At 38.9% G+C, this 23041-nt stretch overlaps 1 protein-coding gene across 1 annotated transcript in view; it reads left to right on the top strand.

The window, feature by feature from the left end:
- The window catches only part of COG5 (component of oligomeric golgi complex 5), a 182346-nt gene that overhangs the window by 112396 nt on the left and 46909 nt on the right, over window positions 1–23041 (top strand). Inside the window, exons 8-11 of the mRNA XM_042816184.1 lie at window positions 6377–6542; window positions 8667–8779; window positions 8876–8953; window positions 21758–21839. Of these exons, the coding sequence (XP_042672118.1) occupies window positions 6377–6542; window positions 8667–8779; window positions 8876–8953; window positions 21758–21839 (439 nt within the window). The remainder of the gene's footprint in view (window positions 1–6376; window positions 6543–8666; window positions 8780–8875; window positions 8954–21757; window positions 21840–23041) is intronic.

Genomic DNA, 23041 nt, shown 5'->3' with positions numbered 1-23041 from the left:
ATACCCAACTCTTCAATAGATGGCTTAAGAGCTGGTGCAGGCGCAAGAATTTCGGCTTTTTTGAGCATGGGGCAATTTACACTGCACCTGGAATGATGGCTGCTGATGCATGCAGCCTGTCCCTGAGGGGTAAGAGGATCTTAGCTGAAGAATTAGCGGGACTCATTGACAGGTCTTTAAACTAGGAATGAAGGGGGAAGGGGACAAAATAAGGGCTACTGGGGTTGAACGGGTCATTCGAGGGCTTGTACCGAACTCTATGGGCAATGACGGCAGAGTGCATAGGGAAGGAGTAGGGCAGGGGGATGCTGGGGATGCTGCTGTTCTAGGGGATCCTAGATCCCATATAAAGGTGGCGAGACGGATAGCCCGGCTGAAGTGCCTTTATACCAATGCACGCAGCCTGAGTAACAAGCAGGAGGAACTGGAAACTGTGATGCACTCGGAAAGTTATGACCTTGTCGCTATCACAGAAACATGGTGGGATGACTCCCACAATTGGGATACTGCCATCGACGGCTATAGACTCTTTAGGAGAGATAGGCGAGGTAGGAGGGGTGGGGGAGTTGCTCTCTATGTCAGGGATTGGATAAACTGTGAGGAGCTCCCTATGAGAAACAGTCAGGAACAGGTTGAGAGCCTGTGGGTTAGGATTAGAGATGGGACTAATATAGGTCAGCTGGTGTTAGGGGTATACTACAGACCACCTGATCAAGGGGAGGCTGTTGACGAGGCTTTCTTGCTCCAGATGCGTGAGATGTCTGGCTCACGGGCTCTTGTCCTGGTGGGGGACTTCAACCATCCGGACATCTGCTGGAAAAACCACACGGCGAGCTGCAAGAGCTCCAGAAGGCTCTTGGAATCCATTGACGACAGCTTTCTGGTTCAGGTATTGGACAGACCGACCAGAGGTGAAGCGTTGCTAGACCTGCTGCTCACCAACGCTGAGGAGATCATCAAAGGCGTCAAGGTCGGAGGCTGCCTGGGCTCCAGCGACCACGCCCTGGTTGAGTTTGTGATCTCAAGCGATGTGGGCCTGGCAAAGAGCAGGATCAGGACACTAAACTTTAGAAAAGCAAACTTCAAACTACTCAATGGATTGCTGGCCAAGATCCCCTGGCGCGCTGCCCTCAAAGACAAGGATGTTGAGGAGAGCTGGCGGCTCTTCAAAGATGCCCTCCTGGAAGCACAAGAGGTCTCCATTCCTCTGAATAAGAAAGTGGGCAGGCGAGGTAGGAAACCGGCATGGCTCAGCAAGGACCTGCTGAGAGAACTGAGGGCGAAGAAAGGGGTGTACAAGCTCTGGAAACAAGGCTGTGTCACCTGGGAAGAATACAGGAATGCCATCCGGACTTGCAGACGTGGGATCAGGGAAGCCAAGGCGCAGGCAGAACTGAACTTGGCAAGGGACGTGAAAAACAATAAGAAAACCTTCTACAGGTACATTGGCCAGAAGAGACAGGCCAAAACGGGCGTACCTACTTTGGTAAATTTAAAAGGAGAACTGGCTTCAACAGATGAAGAGAAAGCTGAGGTGCTGAATGAGTTCTTCACCTCGGTCTTCACTGGTGGCCAGGATTCTAGTCTTTTTCACGTCCCTGAACCCTGCATCCCCAAACCTCTATGTGGGGACCAAGGAGGTAAATCCCTCCCCACTGTAAGGGCAGAGCAAGTCCGAGAGTGCCTCCTTAGACTGAATGAATTCAAGTCTATGGGGCCGGATGGCGTGCATCCCAGGGTCCTGAAGGAGCTGGCTGAGGTGGTTGCCGAGCCGCTCTCCATCATATTTGAGAAGTCGTGGCTGTCAGGTGAGGTCCCGGATGATTGGAGGAAGGGTCACGTCACTCCCATATACAAGAAGGGGAGCAGGGAGGACCCGGGGAACTACAGGCCGGTGAGTCTCACCTCCGTGCCTGGGAAGATCATGGAACGGATCCTCCTGGACAACATGCTCGATCACATAAAGAATGAGCATGTGATCCGAGACAGCCAGCACGGCTTCACCAAAGGAAGGTCATGCCTAACTAATCTTGTGGCCTTCTATGATGGAGTGACGGCATTGGTGGACGAAGGGAAGGCGACTGATGTCATTTACCTGGACCTGAGCAAGGCCTTTGACATGGTCCCCCACCACATCCTCATCTCCAAATTGGAGGGAAGTGGATTTGATGGGTGGACGACCCGATGGGTAAGAAACTGGTTGAAAGGCCGCAGACAGAGGGTGGTGGTCAATGGCTCTATGTCCAGGTGGAGGCCGGTAACAAGTGGTGTCCCCCAAGGGTCTGTCTTGGGACCGGTGCTCTTTAACATCTTTATTAATGACATCGATGAGGGAATTGAGTGCACCCTCAGCAAGTTTGCTGACGACACCAAGCTGAGTGGTGCGGTTGATACGGTGGAAGGAAGGGATGCCATTCAGAGGGACCTCGACAGGCTGGAGGGCTGGGCTCGGGTGAACCTAATGAGGTTCAACACGGCAAAGTGCAAGGTTTTGCATTTGGGCCGGAAGAACCCCAGGCACCCGTACAGGCTGGGAGGAGTGGTCCTTGAGAGCAGCTCGGCAGAGAAGGACCTGGGGGTCCTGATGGACGAGAGACTGAACATGAGCCAGCAGTGCGCTCTGGCAGCTCGAAAGGCAAATGGGATCCTGGGCTCCATCAGGAGAGGGGTGGTCAGCAGGGACAGGGAGGTGATCGTCCCTCTCTACTCGGCTCTTGTGAGGCCCCATCTGGAGTACTGTGTCCAGGTGTGGAGCCCTCAGTACAAGAAAGACATTGAGATTTTGGAAAGGGTCCAGAGGAGGGCGACTAAGATGATCAGGGGGCTGGAGCACCTCCCCTATGAGGACAGGCTGAGGGAGTTGGGCTTGTTCAGCCTGGAGAAGAGAAGGCTGCGGGGTGACCTCATTGCAGCCTATCAATACCTGAAGGGAACCTACACCCAGGAGGGGAGTAAACTCTTCAAAAGGGCTGACAACAGCAGGACTAGGGGAAATGGATCGAAGTTGAAGGAGGGAAGATTTAGGTTGGATGTTAGGGGGAAGTTCTATACAAGGAGAGTGGTTAGGCCCTGGAACGGGCTGCCCAGGGAGGTTGTGGATGCCCCGTCCTTGGATGTGTTTAAGGCCAGATTGGACGGGGTCCTGGGCAACCTGATCTGAATGTGTGTGTTTGGTGGCCCTGCTAGGCAGGGGGGTTGGAACTACATGATCCTTGAGGTCCCTTCCAACCCGGGTGATTCTGTGATTCTGTGATCTGTGATTCTGTAATTGAAAATGATTCTGCTAAAATTAACAGTTTTGAGGATTGAGAAAAGGAGCATTTGGTACGAGGGTACCATCTCTGTGTTCCTGGTGCTAATGGGTGTCTTCATGTTCGAGAAAAATTGTGACAATCTCGATTCTCAAAAATGTTTAGCTTTAAGCTTTCTCAAGTAGAGAAAAAATATTACAGGCAATTTCTTAGAAAGAAAGTCTGTTGGTGGTGGCAAATTCTGCAATACTGTTTGTCTAATTTTTTTTCAGTGTGTTTTAATGATGAACAGTCTAATTTTGAGGTGTGTATGCAATCTTGAATATATTTTTCTTGAATGTTTATGTTTCCTTCTTGCTTTCTAATGTTTTATTTGTACATAATACAATTGTTCCCAAGAGATGTTCATTTTTGTTGGTTTTTTTTTTAAAAGTATTGTCTAAGCCTATAAATTAGCTGTGCATAGCAAATGCAATTCTCTTGGGGCTAGTACTGAACCCACAATGCACTTCATGTTGCCTGCTGTGGGCAAATGAAACACAGATGTTTTTGTGGTGAGATTAGCATTGTGTATGTTTATAATATCAGGGTTTTAATGTATCTCTAATCCCAGTTACACAGGACAAATACATGAACTAGAACCCCTCCGTCAGGAGCCATTCCACAGCTTGAAGGAAGAAGAAGTAGGGCATCTGTATAATTTTTGTTTTTCCATTTGCTGCTAAATTTCAAAGATACTTTAAGTGCATAGCAGGTTTCCATTAATGCGTTTGGGTTATTCCCTAACTATTCCTAACTTCAGAGTGAATTGTTTGACATCCTCCATCTAAAACCAGGTCTTCTGAAACAGAGTCCAGGCTCTGTGACAACACATTCTTATTCCTTTCTTGACCAGCAGCAGGGTTAGTTTGCTAATCTGTGGGAGCACTGAGGATCACAGGATTTTTATAGGTGTTGCCTATTTATCAGGAAAGTATTTGAATATAGGTTATTTGAAGCTGCATAAACAGTGCTATGTTTGCCTTTTGATGCTATTCTTTCCTTTGTTGTCAGTTAATGTATGAACATTTACTGATATCTGACTGTTAGTGTTGCATTAAGGTGGTATTGATTTTTCTTTAAAGGCTGTGTCTGGATTTAAAAATTTTTAAGTAGCCTGTAGAAATCAGAACAACTTCAAACTTATAAATGGGATGTGTCCTTTCTTGCTTTTCTTCCTTTCAGTTTCACTCTCTTTTTTCATTCTATTTCCCATTTACTTCCCATTTATATTTTCTTTCTGTTATTCATTCTATCCCCAAATTCCCTTCTTGCATTATACTATCCTTCATTTTCTGATGTCTCATTAATCTCCCAGTCTTGGTGGCTTACTTTTCCACCTCCGCAAGCACACCCCCAGGATGCCTAGAAATTTTACAGCATACCCAATTGTCAGAAAACTAAACCTACAAGTCCCAGACCCATCATATTATGCTAGGAATGCTTGTTAACGCCCACACTGTTTGGGAAAAGAAACTGGTACAGTTAGTGTAAGGTCTGCAAACCATACTGTATGCCTAATATTACATTGCTTTTCACTAAACGTGAGACCTCCTCATTGGGATTGAACAAGGAAATAGGATCTAGCTTGTTTGCTTTAGCTGTTATTCTGATCTTCTTAGTTACACAAAAAAAACTAAAAAGAATGCCATGGACATGGGCTTATAGCACTGTCACCTATGAAACAATAGATTTGGGGAAAATGAACTGTTCATTAATAGATTAGGAAATTGCCATAAGTGAATGTACTGACAAATTCTCAGTCCAGCAGCCATATCATAGCTTTGCTTATGTGGCGTCAGTGCAAGGTTCTCACACTTGGGAATTAGATGCACATCCACTTTTTTTCACTCATTGTCTGACTGAAGAAGACTGTCACCTGGGGAAGGTGAAGCATAGTTGTGTAAGTCTTTCAGTAGAAACTCCTTTAATGTTAAGTCAGCAGCTGCTATTGCTGCAGCCAGAAGCAAGAGCAGTGTGATGGCATGGGGCTTCAGTGCTAGAGAAAAAGAGGGGTTTCTAGTGAGATGTGCCAGTGGTCTCAGGTGCTTCTGTCCTGTCTGGGTGCAAGGATTTCTGTTGAACCATGTTCTTTTCTGCTGGCAGAGGTCACTAAGAAAAGTGGCAAAAAGTTGCATCTCTGACGTATGAATGATCATCTGATCTCCCCCTCCACTAATTGCCTACAAATTGTAAAGAAAAAAGGAGCAGTCAATGTTTGGATGACAGTGCTTTGTTCCCAGAGGCAGTAAGTCGAGGCTTTTTTATTGCTGAACACCACCTGTGCGAATGGGTTGTGTTGCTCAGTGGAATCTTAATAAAAGGTCTCTGAAACAATGGACCTGAAAAGTTTTTGGATAATTTTTTACTCTCTTGTATTTTGGAAAAGCTTCCAATACATAGCTTTTTTTTTTTCTTTTCTTCTTTTTCTTTTCCTTTCCCTTTTTTGTCAGGCTTTAGAAGTAATCACTGTGTTGCTTTGTATTCCTAATTCTGCTATGAGTAATGTAAGAATGTGACATTTAATATCAGCACTACAAGTAGAAATGTAGAAATACAGTCTTTATTTCTGTGTAAGTCAGTAGTGGGGTCTTGACCTGATTGCTTCTGCTTGCCCTAGGGTTAGTATTTTCTTTTTTAAGTCTGTATGAGATTTAATCCACTGTTTAGCACTTAAATGACAGCACTGTAACAAATATTATGTGTTGAAACAATATTACTAGTTGCATCATAGCTGATTATAGCTGTACTGTAACTAACCTAGGAATTATTGAATCAATCACTGGTAACCCACCTCAGGATATATTGCCAACTGTGCTTCCAATTTCCATTTTTCTGTTCTTCTTATTCAGAGGATACTGCCAAAGGAAGCAAAGCTAAGCATTGCTAAGGAGACAAAGGAAATCATCCCTCTCCTTTACTCTGTCATCTGTTATGCATACAGCTTATTTAATGTTAAATGAAATGGATTAGAAGTCTGAACTTTAAGATGAACTTATCCTGTAAAATGATTTCTAGATCATGAGTGGGGAAATCCATATTGCAGTTAAAGGTCCTTAACATTTTTGAAAACCTTCTTTCTCTAGAGTCCTACTCAAGTGGGGACTGCTCTTCAAGTTTTTTATAACCTTGGAACTCTGAAGGATACCATTGCTAATGTGGTGGATGGATACTGCACAGTGCTGGAGGAGAACATAAAAAATGCTTTGGATATCAAAGTACTGACCCAACCATCTCAAACTATTACAAGAGGTATGATATTTGTTTTACCGAGAATTGTACCTGGTTTGCTTTAGTAGAAAAAGATACTGTATCAAGCAGAAAAAACTCACATCCAGACCTGTCCCAGGAATGTTTCCCTCCTTGCTTTAGCCAGTAGTTATGTCTTAGAAATCATCCAATACAAAACTCAAACTGAGTCTGTTGTTATTGTGCTCAAAGATTTTCCCTTATTTTTTCATCCTTATTTTCCTCACTTGCCCAGGAAGTTGTCCTCTTTAGTTTACAATTTTGCAGCCTTCTCTTATGAGTTTGAAATGGAAAGATGAATCCAAATTTTGCTTTCTTTGTGTTGGTGAAAGTATGGATAGAGATTGTCTGCAAGCAGTGGAACAAACAAGAGACAACATTGTGATGCTTTTGTCAGATGGAATTCCTTTCAAGGCATTATTTTTAACACAAGAAAATGTTGCACAGTTTCCACATGTAGTTCCTACATGTTAATTCAGATACTGAAGAATACTGAGGAGTTATGGAGGGACAAATTTGAACATCGGCAACATCACCGAATCACATCATGTACTAGATGAGGTTGCCAGGGACCTCTGGGTCCAACTCCTTCAGCTCCCTGCTCAAGCAGGGGCATGCAGAGCATATTCAAAAGGTGGCTTTTGAAGATCTCCAAGGAGGAGACTCCACAACCTCTCTGAGCAGCCTGTGCCAGTATTCCAGTACCTCCACAGTAAAGAAGTTCTTCCTGATGTGCAGTCAGAAACTGTTGTGTTCCACTTTGTGCCCTTTGCTTCTTGTTCTTGGACTGGTTCCATCTTCATTACACTCTCCCTTCAAGTATTCATATGCATTGATGGGCATCCTCTTCTCCAGACTGTACAGTCCCAGCTCTCTCAGCTTCTCCTTGTAGGAAAAGTGCATCAATCCCTTCATTAGCTTGGCCTTACCTGAACACTTTCCAGTATGTCCATGTGTCTCTTTGTCCTTGAGAGCCCATAACTGGACACAGTGCTCTGTGGCCCACCAGGGCTGAGTATAGGGGGAGGATTAGCTCTCTTGACCTGCTGGCAACACTTTTCCTTATGCAGCAAGGAATACTGTAAACATTTTCTTTGTGGCAAGGGCTCATTTCTGGCTCATGTTCAACCTGGTGTCCACCAATATCTCTAGCTCCTTTTCTGCAGAGCTGCTTTGCAGCCGAATGGCCCACCGTTGTTTTGTTTCTCAAAAGCAGTGCTCACTCCACACAGTTTTGTGTCATTTGTGCATTTATTCAGGATTTGCTCTATCCCATTCCCTAGATTATTTATGAAGATGTTAAACATGGCTGAACCCAATATTGACTCCTGGGATTCTCTACTCATTACTAGACTCCAGCTAGACTTGCTCCACTTACTGCCATCATCTCAGCCTGTTCATTCAGCAAGTTTTTGATCCACCTAACTGTCTACATATCCAACCTATACATCAGCAGGTTATCTATCAAGATCTCATAGGGGACAATGTCAAAAGTCTTACTGAAGTCTAGATAGAGAATATCCACTGCTCCCCTTTCATTCATCAGGTTTATGATTTCAGGTTGGTCAGGTATTACTTCCTATTGGTGAAACCATGCTAACGACTCCTGATGATTTTCTGCTCTTTCATGTGCTTGGAAATGATAACTAGGATTAGCTGTGGTGAAAATTTAACACTTTTAAAAAACTTGCAGCAATTTTGGGGTCTGAAAATATGATCACTATCATAATAAAGAAATACAGCCCCCTCAAGGAGATTGATGGTATAGAAGTTGCATGCTCTTCGCTGGAATTTCATTTCTTTCAGTTCGCCTGTATATTTAAGTTCTGAGCTGAGATGGCTATGTCTTGCTATACATGCTGCAGCATGCCCATTGATGTTTCTGTGGAGATATGAATCAGTAAAACAGATAATAGTGATTAACCTTGAGTTATCCTTGTTGAACTTTAGCATTTGATTGAAGTTTAGAAGTTAAAACAGCCAAAGCCATTCACAGAGCTTTGTTTCACAGCTACTGAAGGCAGCTCTGGTCTTTTTAAAAGGAAATTTCTTATGCCAGTCTATGTATTTTATGTTTCACATGTGAAATCTGAACTGTGCTATTATTTGTTTTTAAAACATATGTAGGTGGCCCTGGTAGAGCTGCTATGCCAACACCTGGGAACACAGCAGCTTTTCGGGCAGCTCTCTGGACCAACATGGAGAAACTCATGGATCAGATCTGTGCTGCTTGTGGACAGGTACTCAGCAGCTAATTCCCAATTGCTTGTGAGGCAGTTTCGTATATAAGATATTTGAAGATGGCACTTTTCCTCCCAATTAATTATTTCTTACAGGTGCAGCACTTGCAGAAACTATTGGCAAAGAAAAGAGATCCTATTTCACATGTCTGCTTCATTGAGGAAATAGTTAAGGTAAAGTTCCAATTTAGTTAATTTAATTTAATTTAATTTATCAATATGTTTTAGTAATTGTGATAAGGAAATCACCCCGAGAGAATGCTTTTGTTTGAAATTTTAGATCTTGATAACAATTCTATAATTATAGTAATGGGAAAGCACTGGAAGTCAAAGTAACGCTGAAAGCTTTATTTATGGTCTTTGGATTACATCTGTAGGGTAGAAACATTATTTTTACAATAATTTCTTTTGTTTTCTTTAGAGGGAGCTCATAAGGCACCACTGTCAGTTTTTATTACTGATCATTAATGTCATTCCATAAAATACCATGTGATTTGAGCAATTAATTAAGTCTGTTAGTTTAGCATAGAAAAATGTTTCTTCATCTAACACTTTCAGCCATCTGTTTCTCTACTTCTTGGCAGTATTTTCCTTGAAAAATAATCACGGCTGTTCTTTTGAATACCTATTCCTTTCCATTCAATTTCATTGTTTTCTACTCGTATTTGGGATAATTTGATTAATGGTTTCTTTCAGTGTTAGGAACAGTAGCTGAAGCTTCTGAAGCTCTTTCATCAACCTTGGTAGATGAGAGGAAACAAAAACAAAAGATGTGTTTACGCAGACATCTCTTTTTTCCATGTATATGACTGGATTTTTAATTTACATGAATTTAATTTTTGAAATACACTGGGGAAACTGTTCACATGCAAATGTGGTCTTCTCAACAGTAAAAGCAGCCAGTGGAGGTTAAGCACAGTCTATAAGTTGATCTGTCAATTAAACCGAGCTCCAAAAGGTGTTGCATAGAGCATTTCTTTTCTGTGGGGTGATTTAATATCCTCTTTCTGTGTTGAAAACAAACAAACAAAAAAAAAAGCAACACCAAAACAACAACAAAAAAACAGCAAACACAGAAAACAAACCTAACAACAACATAATCCACAGCTCAAAAAGCTTAGAAAGTTTAGCTGCTTTTTTTTTTTTTTTTAATGTTTTGTTTGGCAAAAACAGCTATTACTGCATGTCATTCAGTAGATTAGCTTTTTTTTAAAGAGAAGCTTAGAAACCTGGAGACAGAAGGAGGAACTCTGGAAGATTCTGGAAAACCTGGGGTGGAAAATGAGAGGAGATAAATGAACTTGCAATGTCTACGACTGTCTCCCATCTCGACCCTGTGCCTTCTCACTTTCATTCTCCTCTTTGGTAGAACAGCAGTTGAAAAGAGGATAGGAGGTTTTCCAGTTGTTGAGGATGGTAATAAAGGGAAGCCAAAGAAAATCTTGTATTGTTCTCGAGAAAAATTAAACATGCGAAAGTAATTTCAAAAGAGGCTAGATGCAGAATGGAAAAAAGTTGACTAGAAGATGAAAAGCTTTAGGGCTGTGGTGTGCTAGGCTCACTCCATGTTACCTTTTGTAACCTTTCCTTCCCACAGACTTTGTATCACTGGATTACATCTAAGTGACAAATCGTATTTCCCAAATGAGGTCCATCTATTTCTTTACCCACAATTGTCCATGTTCAATGAGTTTACTCTTCAACAGCTATTTTGGCGATGGTTGTCATTCTCTGTGAACCTTAGCTAAGGAGCACTGGTACATCCTTGTCCAGGTCTACTAAAACTCTCCTAGCATGACACGGTACTACCAAAAAAGTATGGCTCCAGCCTACAGATGGGTGAAGTCACTGCTTTGTAGTGGCAGAAAAGTTGTATTTCCTTTATCATATTCAATTTCTTTAATAAATGTAGCAAGTGAACAAAACAAACTAAAGGTACTAACATTAAATTCATTCTCCAGGGCAGCATGCCCACACCAGAAGATAGGAAAAAATCATCCATTCTAACAGTCTGTGCACTAATTACTGTTACTGATGTCAACATTATGATTATAGTCATCTTCTGCAGCAGCTGCAGTACCACTTTGCCTGTCCATCTGCTTCCTTGTTTTGATTACTGCAGTGTTAAGTATCGTCCTAGGAAGAATAAGAGGAGACCCAGCTTTTTGAAAGCACAAGTCCTTGGAAGCAACTTGCTTTTTCTTTTTTAAATCATTGTCTTTTTTTCTATTAGGATCTTTTTCTGTCTTTCTCTTTGCTGCCTGCATTTTCCTAATTTTGTGTTATGATCTCAAAAGTGTGCTTTCTGGCCTTTTAATTACCTGTTACCATACTCATTCTCAGTAGCGTTGTACCCTGTTATATCCAAGTATCCAAAGAATAGTGAAAAAAACCCAACAAATTAATTAAAGGATTCACAAAATCAACAGAAAAGAAAACAAACAATAACAACATAAAAAAAAACCAATAAAACTAAAAAATCTGACTGATAGAGAAACTGAGGCATAGAACTTTATAAATTTATAAGTACTGCTGGTCAGCATCGAGACAATGACAGTACCCACATCTTTTCTACATTGTGGTTTCTCTTTTTAGTAACAGAATTCAATTTCTTTTTTTTTTTCACTGTTAAATATGGTCAAGAGTAAAGTTGGCATACCCAGACTTGCATGAGTACCACAAAGAATCTGCAGATGGAATTTACGCTCCTGTTTGTTCCACTTCTCCCCTTTGCACATCTGGATTCTCACATTTGTCCTCTTCCACAGCATGAAATGAGTGCAAAGGAATTTAAATCTCCTTTGAAAAGGACACGTGCCCTGATAGTACCTTGTCCCATTTCATACTAGTAATGAAATATAAATTCATTTTTGATCTGTAAATACTGAAACTATAATGTGCATTTCCTAAAAAATGACCTGGAGATATTTAAAGGAGAGATACACTTAAGACTGAATTGACTTCTTTTTTCCCCCCTGGTCTATGAGTAGACTTCTTTAATGACTTGATCTTAGTTGATAAGCAAAGCTAAGAATTCAGAAGTCATAAATTCTGATTTATGGTTTTGTGGAAAGAAGATTTAATTATGTACTTTTTTTAAAAGAAAATTTTTTTTTCATACTCTTGAGGGTCAGACATGATTTAAACAACGGAAAGTTGATGTTTTTGTTCACCTAATGTTGGGCTAGTTTAATCACTTCTCTTAGTTGCTTAATTTACCTTCAAAGAGCTAATAGGTTACTCCAGTTTACTCTGCTTTATTTCTCTATGTGTAGTGACTAATCGTGCTTCAGCTCTTTTAATACCTAAACCACAATTGACTTCAGTGTAAATCACAGCAGAGCATATCATCCTATGACAGCCAGTTTCCTAATTGGAGATAAGAATCTCTCCTAGCCCCTTGTGGAAGATTTGGAAATGAACTCTGATCCTTATCTATTTTGGGTCTGTCACTCCTACGTAGGCATCAGTGAAAAGTTCTGCAGAGTGAGAAACAACCCCGAAAGTGACAAATGATTGTCTGGGGGGTTTTGGGCTGGTCAATAGGTAGAGTGAGCCGGGTTTTGTCACTAATGGGAAGAGGTCAGGAAAGACGGGCACTGTCCGTGAGAGAGCAGAGCTGCCTTTGATCCCTTTTGATCAGCTGATGTCCACATTTGTTATCAGCTCAGGAAGACAGCAAAACCTGTCATTTATGTAAGGCTTTGGGTAAAAGAGGGAGCTGAGAGTTAAAGGGAGTGTTATTCTGTGTTTTGTGGAGGGCTTATATCATTGCCTCTCCTGGTGAATGCTTGGTGAGTAAGCAGGCTATTTTCTTGAGTTGTCAGCACTGTCAGTATGAGGTGTTAACGATACAGAAGGAAATGTCCTCACAATTACATCAGATAAGGAAAATAAATGGAAAATATAAGTGTTTATTTCCCAAAACTTACATTTCACCTTATTTTTTCTCTCCTGTCCAAACTTGTTAAAAAGATGTCACTGCTTTGAAGTTATTCACATCCTAACATCACATGTTCACATTCAATTGACTCAATTAAAATAATCCTAAGTGGAAAAAATTAAAAATAATCTAATTACTGCCTTACTTGAATTCACAGAATAATCTTTCACCTATTATTACAAGTATGTGATTTATTTTCTAGTATCTTTTGTGGAAGCAGAGTTGGATTATTTTCTTCCGGTGCATCATTTCTGCTGTGGTTTCTGTTTATTATTTAAGCATTAGCAAGACACTTTGGGGAGATCTGAACACAGGTGAATGAGCAGGTTTGTCATCCCCAGCATACTAAAGATGCTGTAAATTTCAAAACTACAGATTTTCCTGCTGACTTCTGTTGCAAGATTTCTCTTTAAAAAAAACAAAAACAAAAACGACTTTTACTAATTAAAGAGTCTTACTTCTTGTTTTAAATGGATCCACGTGTCCGCAGCCAGCCTTGTTAAAAGTAATTCAGTTCTAATTCAGATGGGAGGAACAGAGCCCATGTAATGGTCTTCTAATGACACTGCGTTTTCTCTAGGACTTTAACTCTGTTTGCCAGAAATGTGCAGCTCTAAATGGTGTCAAGGCTGCATTGGTTGGTAGATTCTAATGACCTATGCTCATTTACACTTCAATTTTGTTGGGGTCTGTGCCGATTGTAGTCCAGACATAACTGAAAATTATTAAGTCAGCTAGACTACAGTCAGGTTACTATTAGAAAAAAAATACGTTTGATGTCAGTGTCACCTTTTATCATCCATTCTTGTCAGTCTTAACCTGAGCCACTGGGGTTGAATGGACATGATAACAAACTACCCCTTCATCCCTGGGTGAGGTACATTACAGTCAAGGTGAAAGTGTAGAGTTACAGCTATGCATACTAAATCAGTTCTGTGGGCAGAAAGCAGCTGCCAAGTCCCTTGGGTAGTTACTGGCTTTTGGAAACACTGACTTCATTTACATCCAGTTGATGCATATGTTGCAGAAGCGTGGAAGAATTAATGTTTTTTTAAGTAGTTTTGATGATAGAGGACACTGTTTAAGACCCAGGTACTTTTGTTACTTGCAGATGCATTTTTCTAAGGAGTCACATAGGAATTCTTATATTGGAATTGGGAAAAAGCACGCTTCTTATATTCTAGTTAAGAAGCTAGTATTTAAAAAAAGAAAAAAAGATCTTGTTTCTTTTGTCTGATGCATAAAGAGGCCTTTTTAAAATGTTGCTCTATTGTTGGAAGTCTAGAAACTATTACACCTTGGTATAAGGTGATCAACACTGTAATTAAATTCTATGCCCTACAGTAAAACAAAAAATCAAGGTCATTTTTAAAGTCATGATGTCATTTATTGGCATGTGTTCACCTACAACATTCTAATGTAGACAGTGTTAAAAATTCATATGCCCTGATCTTTTTTAAAATTTAATCTAGACTACTTTGAGAAGCTGGACAAGGTTTATTTGACGCACTGATCTTTTCTCTTTCTTTACTGATTAATTGCACTACTGAGTGCAGTGTGAGTGTGATGGTGTTTTGTTCACAGTCTAGCATTTGGTTATGTTGTTGCTATAGAAATAGTGCAAATAGATTTCTTTATTTCTGTCCCATAAGATGTTGCTGTACAGAATTCTTGAATCATTTGCATTCTTGCTTTATTGGTGGAAAAGTATTTACACTGTCCTTTAAATGTCTTCTGTTGTTAGAACAGTGTTCTTGAGTCCTATATTTCCTTATGGCCTTTGATTACAGATAGTGAGCACTGTATGTATTAGTATGCAAAGCCTGATTTCAGGAGCCTGCAGCAACTAGCTGCATGGTAATATTCAGTTTATTGTTTTACATTTCAAAGGGTCTTCACAATAAAGATATTTTCCACATTCTATTCAGAGTATCAAAATTTCTACAGGAAAAAATAAATTGGAAAAGATTGTCATGAAGGGGAAGCCAGTTTAGAATCAGTGGGTCAGATTTATTATTTAAATGTTGGAATAGCTATTTCAGACAAACACAAATATGATAATTCACAGATGGGAAATTATACTCATTTAGTTCTAAATTTACAGTGTGGAGGAAATAGAGACATTTGTAAAAATAAGTATATGTCTTTTCAGCATTTTATTGCATTCCTATCTAATACCAAATAAGGGGGTATTTTCTTTCTCATTCATTGAATTTAGATTTCATGTCAGATGCCAAATAGTTATATAAAGAACACAGCTCAAGAGAGTTCATTTCTGTAACAGCAAAGTTAATGAGGAGCTTGGTAGGTTTTTTTCTAAATGGGATAAATTGTTTGGCTTTTATTTTTGAGGTAACTTTAAGTCAGGTTTCCAAGCTGAGACATTGATATTATTGTAGGATAACGGTGGATACAAATCTTCAAATATCATTCCTCCTGTGGTACTGGTAGTCACTCACTACTATTTGTTGGTTTATTAACTTAATAGTAGCTATTAGCTGAAGATGGGTTATGCTTTTTGAACTATGAAATCAACTCATTCCATGTAAGTGGGGAGTTCTAGCACTTGGATTCTGTTAGTGTGGTGGTTTGTTTTTTTTTTCCAGTGAAGACAATCTTGTGATCTGGTAAACAAGGAACATTCACCTAAATTTTCAATCTGTACAGCTGAGTAATAGTGTCACTTTGCACTCCTGACTTGACAGCCTACAATCTGTGATACGACTCATTGAGAGACTACTGGGAAAAAGAAAGGATTTTTAATATGCCAGTATACGTGTATTTTTCTTCTTCATTTCATACTAATACATCAATTCTTAACATAAGGCATTGCATAGAAGATAGCAGTTTGCAGTCTCTGTGTGCTATAACAGCCCTTTTTCTTGAAGCTCTGAATCTCAGCTTTTTATACGCATAGAATGGTTGATGTGTGGCCTAGAGTCTCTTCTGGAAAGGTTAGTAGGCTGCTTTTAATTCAACATCTACTAAATGTAGGCTCTTTCTAAGCTAGGCTATCAAGATTGCTAAACTTTTGCCATTAAATATTAAACTTGCATACTTACCTGTGTTTGTTTCTATAAGACCCCATTTTCTTTTTTAGAGTAGGAAGATTTACTTAAGAGACCCTTATCTTAAAATACAGTTTGCTAATCAGTGTTTGCCTGGAATGCACAAGGCATGTTGGGCTGACCTTTCTTGGTCTGAGACAAATGAGAAGGATGAATTGGCACATCCAAATGTCTCCTGGCCCTGTCATTATTCAGCATTATCATGCATTCCTAATAGTTTTATCTAAAGAAAAACTTTCAGGGGTGGAAATTTCAGCATATCATTGCATGGTATTGACCACAGTAATTTCATGGTAATAGTTAAAACTAAATAATTGAAGTGAAAACATATTTTTGCTGATTGTTGATTATGGCGCTGGTTCAGCAAAGCACTTAAGAACATTCTTAATTTCATGTAAATAAGAAATACAATGAAAGTCAAACAAATGCCTGAATGTATTATTCTGATGAGGGTAAAATTTGTTGAATTATATCTTACACTAATGGCTTTTTTGCAGTAATAAAGTGAGCCCTACTACTGAGAAAATTAATTGCCATTTGTGGTCCATCCTGATGGACTTGTTTTCTCTGATTTATGTGTGTAATTTCTATGAAAAAGTATTTCCTATGTGAATGGAGAGTGTGACTGAGTACCTATTTTTTAATAAGAATTAAAAAAATTAAAAAACTGTAGTGGGTGGATCAGACTGGAATATGTTGTTTTTCTGTTTTACACAGATGCAGTTTGATTTCCTGGGAATAATATTTTCAGAAGTAGCTATCTGCTTATAGTTCACATGTTTTTCAAAAGCATGTTTATTTCCCAAGTTCTTGACTGCTGTGCAGTAGCTCAGAATTGCAAAAGGCTGCTCTAGTTGATGTTAGTGGGCAGTTGTTCTGTTTATTCTATCGGCGAAGGATTGACAAGAGGAAGACAGAGCCCAGCTATCTTTCACTACCTGCAAATTTGCATAGTGGCTGCTAAATTTAATGCCTGATCAGCTCTGTTAGTTCTGGGAAAGAAAGTGGTCACTGGGCACAGGAACAGCAGAGACAATGTTTTGATTCTCAGCAAGAAGAGATAGATCACTGGTTTGTTCAGAGTAGTTCAGATAAAGGAACATTTTCGCCGTGGATTTTTATGAAAAAAAATAGTTCTGTGGCTGATCCAAGCCCATTTGTAGTGGTGCAAATTATGATTTCTGTGTGGATTCTCCCTACTGTGAGATCAGAATGAAGGGTGGATCGGATTTTGGGTAAAAATCCTGTTTTGCCATTTTATTTCTGTAGTTGGTTGAAATTAATGTTTGTACGTTTAATTCAGTTGTACACTAAAATGGGAAAAATATATATATGTCAACCTGAATCTTGCCTGTCTTGAGTATTAGATACCATCAATCACAGTTAAGACTTTTGTTGAGTAAAGAATATACTGCATATGAAAAGAGGAAACAGCATTATATTAAGTGCTAAGGTGTAATAATTTCCTTCTGAAAGACTTCAAATTATGTAAGGATTTTGGTATACAATGCAATAAACACATGGAGCAATTTTGCCCCAGATAACAGTAATGTTAGACTATCTCATTAGACCTCTTAACTTCCAAATGTTTGTGTGTTTTCTGCATTATTAAACATATCCTCTGATGGGAGCTGGGGTAGAATATGACAGAATTGTGATCTTTATCCAGTGTTGTTGGTTATGGAATAAAAAGCTGATGGAAAATGATTGCCACAGAGCTGAAAAGATAATCGGATGCAGTTCATTACTCATCTTGTCAGCTGCTCCTGCTACAAGGGATTGTATCACAAGATGTTAATCTGCCTGTGACTAGATTTCAAAGCAAGCGTTCTTATTTTGGGGAGGGTAGAGCTTCTTTTAGTTTTACACAGTTTTCGTAAGAGAAATGGAACATTCCCAATTTAAAGTCTCAGAATGTTAATTGATGAAAAATATTAGCACATCATTGTGGGTTCTGCTACAGAAATATGATGATGTGCTACAAATGCTGTTTAATTGCAGAGATTGTTCTTTTTAAGCTACTGATGAGGTTGTGTATCTGCAGAATAGTGACAGTCTGTTGAGACACCAAGCACTGAAAGGCATCAAGTGTAGACACAAGACAGGTTTGCACCAAAGAGAATGACTTCTACACATTTAATCACAATGTGAGTGCACTCAGTACTCCCACATTTTGTCTACCAGTGAGGAGACTTGGTGTAAGTATAGTGGAGGACCAAATTCATTGCTCACACACACACTGTGGAAGTAAAGATGACAGGAATGCAGTTTCAGCTGGATTACGGCTTCTGAAAGTGAAGAGCCCAGAAGAGCAGTTCTTCTCTGATATTCTGTGGGATGTTGCTCACTGTGCTATGTGAAACATGGGGGAAGGCTTACAAGCTTACCATTACAATAAAATGAGTTGTAGATCTGCTGTGTGCGTTTCAGGCAAGCAGTGCTGACTGCCCTTTCCTCTTCTCCTTCATCCCGCCTGTCTTTATAGAAGAAGTTGTGAAGAAGTTGTCCAGGAGAGGGGAATGTTCCTTCAGTCTTTCCACTAAGCTACAATAAAACATTCCTTTAGGAATTTTTTTTTGTGTGTGTCCTTTTTTTTAGTATTGATTGTTGTCAAACAGAATTGCACGTTAGATTTTTATTAGTTAAATTACAGTTTCCATTGTAATCTACAGCACAGAAGTAATATGTTAAAATACTTTCTTTAAAAAATAAGCAGTGAAGTACCTGTAATAAGAAAATAACATACTTAGGTAATACGTAAGCAAAGAAATTTCAGGTTTAAACAAAATAAATAAATGTTTTCTGAGTGATCATGGTTGCGTATCACACTTTTATACCCCAGCAGGAGTATCTAATGCTAATGCCTTGTTGTGTTCTCATTTTAGTAGCTGCAGTCCTCTCCCTTCAATGCTCTCCAGTGTTCGTGTAGGCAAAAGTATAAAGTATTCTCCAGTTCCTGCCACAAACTCCTACGCGATCTTTTTTGTACTACTAACCAGCAGTTGTATTTCACCTCCTGAGCAGCCACATCTCAGCACTGGACAAAGTGAAATGTCACTAGTCACATTGTTGAAACAACTGGTAATAACTCCCTAGGTAGTGTTTTCAGTTGTTCTGAAAATGGGACATTAACCTTTTTTGTCCCCTAAACATTTTTGACTGAGTCGTGAGTCACTATAAAATCTGTGAATTTTCCACGTATTTTTCCACTCTATTTCCTCATACATAATACAGTTGGATAGCCAAAACAAAGGAGCCTTGATAATTGCAAAATTTTGATGACTTAATTAATACCATTTACCCAGGTCTAGAGACACAAGCTAATGGGCAGAGACTTAACTGGCACAGCTGTGGCTTCTATGCAAATATTTACATGAATACATATGTATATGTGTCTGAATTTATATATATTGTATGTGGATGTATAGTTACATGCAAATGTTACATATTTTCCCTCCAATATTAAATGTTATCAGGTTTTTGTTACTGTTACTTGTCACAGTCTGAATCACAAGTAAGAATGGTGTGGACGGACAGTATGCAAGTTTGTTTTCAAGATCACATTTCATCATTGTATTTTGTGCTAAAGCTATGATAGAGGTGTAGATGGTAATTACAGTAATGAAAGTAAGTTATTTGAAGGTGGCCTGTAAGTATTTTTCCACATCCATTAGATGATTTAGAAATTTAATTGAGTTACCGTGCTGAATAGGCAAGTATTGTTCCAGGTTGGGATAGAGTATAAAAGCTAATTGATTTATTTTATAGCTGATGTGAAGGCTCATTTATTTTAAATATGAAACTGTGAAGTGAAGAACTGAGTAATTTCACATTCATGCTACAATAATCGATTTATCCAAAAGATTTTTGTGCAGTGCACCTTCTGTCCAATATTACTATTTTATTTTTTCCATATATGAAAATCAACTACAGTTTTACGGAAAACACAAATACAGCTATGAAATTGGTTAGTCTGGTTTCTAAACCCGTAAGTGTCCTCAGGCACTCACAAGTGAGATTCCATCATTCAGGTTGATGTTAGTTTTCTGTGTTAATTCTCATACATTTTTCAGATATGATCCTCCCATCATCCTGGATACCCAACAGCAGAAAGACATTCTCTCTCATGTCAGTTCTTAACATGATCCACAGATTTTATCCTTCTTTGTCTATCCTACCTCCTATCTTTATATAAGGGGTAGGATTGGATGAGTTATCCGCTTTTGTCAGCAAACCCTATTGACACAAGGTGGTGAAGAGCCAAATGACGTTCAGTGTATTTTTTTGGCTGCTAAGGTTTTTGAAACTTCTTGAAAATTCTTGTGTTCTGTGCAAACCAGACTCGTTCTAAGTTCACAAACTTCACAATTTGTGAAAGCGATCTGTCTGATAATCTGATATTTAAAAAAAAAAAATTATTATGTTTCAGTTTATTTTTGACTGATTTGCAAGTTTTATATAAAGGTTTTAAGGTGATGGTTTTTGAACTGAAAACTTGAACTTGAACCTGCAATATTTCAATGACCAGATGTTTGAATTGAATGCAGTGGTACCCTATTAGTGTAGGGCATTCTGAAGGCTCTCATTGCTTTGACCAATGCAGACGAATAGTGTGTGCTTTTTTCCTCTGTCATATTGAGTGGTAATTCAGTTTGGAGTGACTGAACTTTTATATTTGAAAGAGTTTATATTATTTACAAGAACATGTGGTTTGGTTTGGTTTTTTGTTTTTACACTTTCCTCATAGTAAGTCACAGGCAACACCAAAAGGAAAGCTCAGAAAATGCATCCATCTTTGACAGAGATTGCAGTGTTCAGCCCTTTACTTAAATGCATCTCTAGATGTGAATGCTGTGCTTTGATTTAAAAACGTTGATCTTTCAGAGTGAATCAGAACAGAAACAGCCAAGCACCAGCCTAAAATTTTTAGCATTGCTGACATCTATAATCATTGCTCTTTCTGAGCACGTTTTGCATAGTTAGTGATTTATTCAAATTGGTAAACTTATACAGAAGGTCAGTATATTGCATGGGTACATGAAGAAAAATGTCCTGTTGAGAGCTTTCCTCTCCCATATAGAGTTCAAGGCCAGGTTTGATGGGACTTTGGGCAACCTGGTGCAATGGGAAGTTTTGCTGCCCACAGTGGGGGGTTGGAACTAGATGGTCTTTAAAGTCTCTTCCAAAACATTTTGTGTTTTTCTGACTAAAACACAGCTGCCCAGGCACCTATCTAGGGAGCAGGATAGAATGTTCACCATCACCTCTTGCAACTTTTTCTACCTCAAAGGCACAGAGAAGAAGAGAGCAAAAGAGAGAAATGGAAACCATACTGTAATGTTTGATTTGATCTATAAGTGGTAGGGGGGAGTAACTAACAGCTTGTGGTTTCAAATATGTCTTTTCTTTAAGAATATGCTACCTCATTTCCACTTCTGTCAGCAAACCTTGTTGACACAAGGTGGTGAAGAGCCAAATGAAGTTCAGTGTATTTTTTTAGTTGTTGAGGGTTTTGGAACTGGAAATTCTGTTCTGTGCAAACCAGAGCAGCATGGACTAGTTCTCATTCCTGATTGTTATCTGTAAACATGTCGTATCAGTAATTGCTGTGATTTAGTCAGCATGGGAATCCCACTGAATGAGAAGGTCATGGCAATGCAAAGAGGTTTTTTCTAATACAGTTCCAAGGTGTGCTGTTTCTTTCTACATTCATACGTTTTTCCAAAAGATTGATGGCCAGAGAGCTGGGAGTGTTTCTCCCAACTATAAGGGAAAAGATTTGAGAGATGACCGAAGCTTTTATTTTTGTTTCTCAAGCAATTTTTCTAGTTTTAAACTTGAGGAAAACTTTCCAGACTTCATTTACTTAGTTTTGGTACAAGGACAGTGACTGGAAGCATTTGCAGCATTTAAGATTCTTTGGAAAGAGTTTGCTCTGAAACTTTTTCTTTTCTCCCTTTCTATCAGGATGGACAGTCTGATATTTTGTACAAATTTTGGACTGCAGTAACTCAGACTCTTTCCTCTCAGTTTCAGTCTGCAACAGACTGTAAGTATTCAGTATAAATGATTCGTAATGTATTTCGTAGTTATTTTGAATCTCTCATTTCCATAAGTTATTTGCTCATTATGTCCTCTGCTAACAGCAGTGGTTCACTTAGTGCTGGGTCTGTGAATTTATAATTTTGTGGTTTTATAACCAAACGTTCCTAAATTGTAATTGAGTTTCCTGGGAAAAAAAAATAAAAAATGTTTTCTGTTCCATTAAGCAGTCATAATCTAATAAAAGCCCATATTTAGGCCTACTGTACGTGGATGTAAAAACATTTGGGATCACATTATGCTTTCCAAAGTGAATGAGTTTGCTGAAATCGTAAGTAGTAATTTGATTGTAAAAAGCACTTTATACATTCCTCAGTTGCTGAGCGCTCATCAGTTGCAAAAGATTGATTTTAGCCGTTTTTGCGTACCTTGTAAATAGGAGCTGAGTTTCTTTAAAATTATGTCTTGTCTAAATATAGATAATTGGTAATGGTCTCACTATACAGAGTGTTCTGCACATGTTTATAATGTAATAAATAATTAGCAGATGCAACCAACAATATTAAATCATGTTATAAACACAAGAGTATTGTTGTCATATTGATGCAGCATGCAGTTTGATCATATTTGGTGCTTTCACAAATACATCTTTCCAATTTGTATACGGAGTATAAAGTGAGTCTTTTGCAGACACAAAGTGCATAAAGTTTGCATTAATCTTGTGATCTCAGCTGTTGCATTGGCCCTTCAAAATTTGATCCTGCTCTGCTAAATGGCAAGAGTATAATTTGAGGAAGTAGCTGTTTGATTCATGTTCAGTGGTTGCTAAGTAACTAGATGTTACAAATGAAAATGTATTCATCCTGTGTTAAAACATATTAATTTTACTGTTTGCCTTACACGTACTTTAACAGCAGCAGGTACATACTAGGGATCTCGTGTTTGTGCAGAATGTGTGCTAACTATTTTCAGCACAAAGTTTTAAGACTAGAATTGTGACATCAGTTAATGGGATCAATCAAATTTCAGAAATAAGGTAGCTCTTAAATTTATCTTGTTACTTGTTGTAATTTTTAATGGTTTTTATATAAACATTTAGAGTGTTTGGATTTTAAAACTGAGTGCTGTTTTTACTTTACCAGTTCTGAGTTCAGGGAAAACTGCTTACAGCAAGTAGACTTTTAATTTTTTAAGTGATTGTCTATATAA

Source organism: Centrocercus urophasianus, unplaced genomic scaffold (genome assembly GCF_019232065.1).
Source record: "Centrocercus urophasianus isolate 14NV4802_14NV808 unplaced genomic scaffold, USGS_Curo_1.0 seq_15, whole genome shotgun sequence".
Taxonomy (NCBI): Eukaryota; Metazoa; Chordata; class Aves; order Galliformes; family Phasianidae; genus Centrocercus; species Centrocercus urophasianus.
This window is presented reverse-complemented; position numbering and strand designations above follow the sequence as displayed.